This window comes from Sceloporus undulatus, chromosome 6 (assembly GCF_019175285.1).
Source record: "Sceloporus undulatus isolate JIND9_A2432 ecotype Alabama chromosome 6, SceUnd_v1.1, whole genome shotgun sequence".
Taxonomy (NCBI): domain Eukaryota; kingdom Metazoa; phylum Chordata; class Lepidosauria; order Squamata; family Phrynosomatidae; genus Sceloporus; species Sceloporus undulatus.
The window spans coordinates 116,648,126-116,654,045 of NC_056527.1; the positions used below are offsets into that span (position 1 = coordinate 116,648,126).

Here is a 5,920-nt window from a genome sequence, read left to right on the forward strand (position 1 = left end):
TGGAAGAGATTGAGTTCTGGAGGAACTGCTGCATGGACCTCTCTGAAATCAGCAAGCAGCTCTGCCAGGAAGGGGTCAAGCACATCGAGTCCATCTTGTGTCTGTCCAAGTCCTCATATGTGGCCCCATTCCAGCGACTTGCCAAACAAATACAGGTGGGCACATTTGGTGTGGAATAGGGAGAAGGATGTCTTAAGCAAGCAGGTCTTGGTTTCTCTCCTGGGTTCCTTGGGCTTCAGATGGGTTCACAAAGAACCAGATATTGAGCTTTGAGGAATAGCTTGATTTGAGTCCTGGGTTGTGAGGGGCTGTGTTCACTGCTGTTTGCCATTACTTTTGCAGGATGGGTCAGAGCAGGCCCAGTCCAACCTCCAGTTCCTCTCCATCCTGAAAGAACCATTCCAAGAACTTGCTACACTGAGACCCAAAGATATCCCTGAGAAGCTGCCTAACCTCATCAGTCTTGTCCGTATTGTGTGGGTCAACTCTCTCTACTATAACAGCAGGGAAAGAATCACGGCTCTTTTTCAAAAGGTGCAGACACTACTTCTCTATTCACTAGGCTGTTCCATTTCTTTCTTTTAAAATGTAAAATGATTCCAAACACCTTTGCTGTTAGGAAAATAATCTTGTTTTGAAATAAGAATAAAGTGATAAAATGATTCATTAAAAAAATTACACCAATAAAGCAATCTCAGATCATATCACATCAGCAGAAGCCGGTAATCAAAGGGCAACCAACCTTGGAAAGTTTTGGAAAATAAAAAAGTGCCCAAATGATAAGAGTCCAATGTGTTCAAGAAGTTGGATACCACCACTAAAAAAGCTCTCCTTAGAATCAGATCCTTCTATTCTGGGATTATGGAATATTTAGACCAGGGCCACTGTCATAAATTCCAGGCAAATTTGTGTAGGCGACTTTGACGGTGCCCTCTGCTGTTGGGCACCGTGAGGCTATTAGATGCAGCTGATTTGGGATGTCATGAAAGTCGAGCAAATGGTCAGTTGTTTATTTTTAATAATTTATTTCAACAGATGAGATGTTTGGCTATTTTTTGGCCTCAGGTGCAAAAAACCAAACAAACCCCGAACCACCCTTGGCTCGCTTTGGATAATAGGCATTGTGACTGAGGTGGGCACAGGAACAGAAGAGATGCACTGCTTTGCCTTAGGCAGTAAAGTCTGCTGGACCTGCCCTGCTGTCTGACAAGATATGGCTGTGTCAGACATTTGGTGGCATTACTTGGTCTAACTAAGCTAAAAGATGACAAGGAAGGTGTCCTCAAGTGATGTCTTTTGACTTCTCGCCAGATGAGCAACAAAATTATCCAGATGTGTTGCAAAGACATCTCCCTGGACCGGCTGTTTGAGGGTTATGTCAACTCTTCCCGGCAGACTCTCCATGGCTGCATCTCCTGCATATCATCTTGGAAAGAGAGCTACCAGCATGCAGCCTACATGCACAACAAGTAAGTGGCTTAGGCTGTGGTGTGAGCAGTGCTTGGAAAAGGGGGGATTTGGAATCCCCCGGAGGGGGGGGCTCTGGGAGAAATCCTCCCGGTAAAGGAACTTTTCCAGCATCTGGGTGGGAGTTGATCTAGGAGCATTCAAAGCTGCTTTATGGTGAGTGAGACCATAGGTTTATCTAGCACAGTGTTGTCTCCCCCACTTGGCAAAAAGGTCACTGAGTCCTCAGGCAGAGGGAGACTTCTTTCCTGGAGCCTGTTGTTTGAGCTTTAATTCAGAGGAGCAACTGTCAGGGGTTTGGAAGACTATTGACTCCTAGGGAACCCTAGAGGGCATCCAACAGGAAGTGACCCAGAACTTGCATATGAGTTGCATCTTGCTGGGAAAAATGTTCCTAATAGTCATTTTAGGTCCAAAAGAAACGCCTTGTCGGGCAAAAGGGGTTTCTCTTGGACCCAAAATGACTATTAGGAGGCCAAATACCTGGCAGAATTGCCATCCACACATTCTGGGCTGTATTTGAGGATATTTTTGGCTAAAACATTGAAAAAAAATTGGGTGAACATTAGGCTTATGACCTGCACTCCCTACCCAACTTTATTTGAAGATGCTGGAAGTTGCTCTGCGGTTTGACACATGCACCTCTCACATAGGAGAATAGAAAAGAGAGATGGATTTGTGATCTTCACCTGGGGATTGGTGTGCCAAGAAAAACTCTTTCTTCTCAGACATGACTCTGCCTCCTCACAGGCTCATGGCTGCCTCACTGACAGTCCAATTGTATTCAAACCCCACCTCATTTGTGCTCTTTTCCATTTGGAAGATCCCATCTGAGTTCTTATGAGAGCAGGCCTTAGGTCTTCTCACTGTAGCAGACAGTCCCCTTGGGACTGGAGGCTGGGGCAAGCTGATTTCAGTGTGTGTGTGTGTGTGTGTGTGCGTGTGCACGTGTGCGTGCACCTGTGTGCATGTGCTTATGTGCCTGCATGCAAGTTTATTCTCTGTTTGGCAAGAAATCAGGTCTTTGTTGTCTTTCCAATCCTTAGATCTGGAAAAGTGTGATTTTCTGAGACTAGAGGTAATAAGCAGAAGGTTGAAATCAGTTTTGGGAAGAAAAACTGTTTTGGTGTGTACACCAGCGTCAGTTATGAGAAGTCAGAACACGTTTAAAGGTTTTTATGTACTGTTTCCAATACCTCTCAGACCTTTTTGATTAAAGCTGCTGATAGTGGGACAATGGTCCAAAACACACTGCAGGAATAATACAGTTTGAGATTGCTTTAATTGCTCTGGCTCAGTGGTAAGAAATCCAGGGAACTGTAGTTTATTGTGGCACCAGAGCTCTCTGATAGAGAAGGCTAAATGTCTCACAAAACTACAGTTCCCAGAATCCCCTAGCGTTGAGCCAGGGCAGTTAAAGTGATCTCAAACTGGATTATTTCTGCAGTGTGTTTTGAACCTAAATGAATGTTGCCTGATGACTTAGCCAGTGAAGTTTCGAAAGCTTGTGTTTTGTGCTTTTTAGTTGGCCCAATAAAGATACCACTCTTTTTGTGGATTTAGATATTTTAAAAAATAATAAAGAACTCTTGTATCTTTTCTCTTCCAAGTAACATTCAGTTTTCTTAAAAACAACAATACATGGGATTTCTCCCTCATTTCCTTGGGCTCTTCATAACACAGTTTTTCTGCTCTCCACTCCATGACAGTCCCAGTGGTTTCTGAGCCACACAGACTGTAAAGTCTGATCTTGTCCATCGTAAAATCATTACTTCCTTCCTCGTGTCTCTATGGGCTCCAACCAGCGCACTGCGTTTTGATACAGTGGCCATCATTTGAGCTGGAAGGAAAGAAGCGTAGTGTGTGCCTGCTTTTTTATGGCCCTTGTCTGCCCTTAGTCTGCATCCTGATGGCAGCTGATCCTTGGCTCCACCGGCTCCATTCCAGCCCTGGCCCCATCTTCTGTTCCCTGATTCTCCTAGCTGTACTTCAGAAATAATGCAACATAATCCATCATTATGATTAGGGATGTCAGGTTTAAGTGGGTGCCTGCTCCTTGACAATTAAGTCTAAGTGTTACTTGTCTGCTTCAAATTCAAATTAGTAGGGCTGGATCAATATCATAAAAGATATAAAGACATTTAACATGCGAACAGCTCTGATGGAAGGCAGGCGCGGCCAGGCCTAGATTAGGCTCTCGAGCCTTGCTCCTGGGGTGAGGGTCTTGCATGTTCCCAGAGCTCTTTGATTAGATGATTTCTTCAGAAGCCGCTTGCCTGCCTGGTGACGGTGGGGAGGGGCAGGAAAGAGATACAGACAAACAGGGAGAACCGACTATCTGCCTGTCAGCTTCTATCTTATTTCCCAAGATGTTGGGACTCCACCTTGAGGAAAAACCTGTCTTGATTTTCTGAGGTCTGGATGCTCAGTAGATACATGCTAATCCATATGCTGGTTCTGCCATTTCTCTGCCCCCAATTATTTGGACAGGCTTGCAGTCTAGGCGGTGACTACAACGTTTTGCCTTAAATCTGATGGGAGGGAGTTGTAACCCTTTTAACCATATGACTCTTCTGACAGGCTTTCTGGGAAAGGCTGGGTGCTGGATCAGACCAGTATCTTTGCCCAAGTTGATGCTTTTGTCCAGCACTGCAAGGATCTCCTGGAGGTAGGTGGCATGTCGCCCCAAAAGGCCTGTCCCTACAAATGCTTTCACTGGTTTGTCTCATACAGGTTTCCAGGAATTCATATTTGATGTGAGCTGCAGATGTGCATAGGTTGAGGTCCAGGCTGGGTCTTTCGTACTGTAGGTCAGACCCATCTGATCTGGGCTCTCCTCAGGATGAATCCCATTTGGGGGAAAAGCAGGATAAAAATAAAGTAAAATAAATGTTTAGGCTGCTGGTGGGAAGAAAGATAGCAGCCTTGAGGAGAAGTGTGATGAGTTACAATGGTAACGAAGGCCCTGGCCTCTTTGTCTGATAGGTCTGTGACAGCCAGCAGCACTTTGCACGCTGGGAAGATGGCAAGCAGACACCGCTGCCTTGCTTCTTCAGCCAGAGGGGCCCCCAGATGGCCAGGAGCCTGTTGGAGATGGAAGAAACCTTCCACAAGTACCTCAACCATCTCCGAAATGTGAAGCGGGGGATCCTAGACGTAAAGAACACCTCTTGGCATGAGGACTTCAACCGGTGAGAGATGCTCCCGCTATCCTTTGGGAGTAAGACTGACAGCTCTGGCTTAAGGAGGGAGGAGTGCTAGAGAAAGAATGAGCGTTTCCATAGTTATTGTTTTAGCTACAGGTGGGCCACATGTGGTCCCCCAGAGTTGTTTTTGCAACCCTCTTCTGTGCCAGACAAGTTGAATAAAAAGAAGAGGAGTAGGGAGCAGCACATCTTAGCCTGTCATATGTGAGGGACTGGCAAGTTTTTAAAATAATATACCAATGACTGGTGTCCATTGGCTACAGCTGTTTGTTTTTTCCTGGAAGCTCACCATAGACAGGCAGCTAATGGGCTGTGGACCAGCACCAATCCTCAGATCACCAGTTTGAGTAGCACTGGTGTAAAGGACACTGGGAGAATAACAACAATCACTCCAGAGATGAGGCAAACCTCAGTTGGGGAATACAATGCCCCTGTGTGTTCTGACCATTCTCTCCCTTCTTGCTTTGAACTCCTTGGGGACCACAGCTTTCGTGCTGGTGTCAAGGACCTGGAGGTGATGACCCAGAACTTGGTGAGTTCCGCTTTTGAAACAGTGAAAGATGTCGAGCATGGTGTGAAGATCCTGGACATCTTCCAGCATTTGTCATCACGAGAGGTACAGCTGAGGCAACTGCTGCTCTTTGAATCCAAGGCAGGGCTGAACTTGACAGTTCAGAAGAGAGAAAACAAGACCAGCCCCTGAATAAGATCTTTGCACTTGCAATGGGGATATAGCTGCAGGTGGCCTGAATGACTCCACAGTCGGGGACCACAAATTTGAAGTCTGAGAGTGAGACCTTGGGCATGCCATTGCCCTTAACCAGTGGCTGTCTTAGAAAGAGCTTAGCATTCCTTAGCCCAACAGACACCACATGAGCACCCAACTTCTAATCCTGTTGGTTGCTGTTCTGTCAAAAGCCTTGGGAGCTGTGCAGAAGGAGGTGTTGGGAGATTTGGGGAACTCTGGGGAGTGCTCTGTTCTGCTGGAAAAAAGATGTGTCCATGTCTTAGTACAAAAAGCACATCCCACCATCCCTCCTTTCTCTCTCCCAGGCTATCAAACGCACCTTTGACAAGAAAACAGTGGACCTCTACATGTTGTTCAACAGGGAACTCACTCTGGCCAACAAGGAACTGAGCAAGAAGGTGCCATTCCTCCCACCATACATGTGTCATTACTCAGGCATGGCCCACTGGGTTCGTGCTCTGCGACGCCGCATTGACAAACCCATGCAGGTGGGTCTTCT

General features: G+C 46.2%; 1 protein-coding gene across 1 annotated transcript in view; it reads left to right on the top strand.

Annotated features, from left to right (window-relative positions):
- LOC121933939 (dynein axonemal heavy chain 2-like) overlaps positions 1-5,920 on the top strand; it is a 13,905-nt gene that overhangs the window by 1,047 nt on the left and 6,938 nt on the right. Inside the window, exons 2-8 of the mRNA XM_042473919.1 lie at positions 7-155; positions 343-534; positions 1,312-1,469; positions 4,048-4,135; positions 4,453-4,658; positions 5,160-5,289; positions 5,727-5,909. Of these exons, the coding sequence (XP_042329853.1) occupies positions 7-155; positions 343-534; positions 1,312-1,469; positions 4,048-4,135; positions 4,453-4,658; positions 5,160-5,289; positions 5,727-5,909 (1,106 nt within the window). The remainder of the gene's footprint in view (positions 1-6; positions 156-342; positions 535-1,311; positions 1,470-4,047; positions 4,136-4,452; positions 4,659-5,159; positions 5,290-5,726; positions 5,910-5,920) is intronic.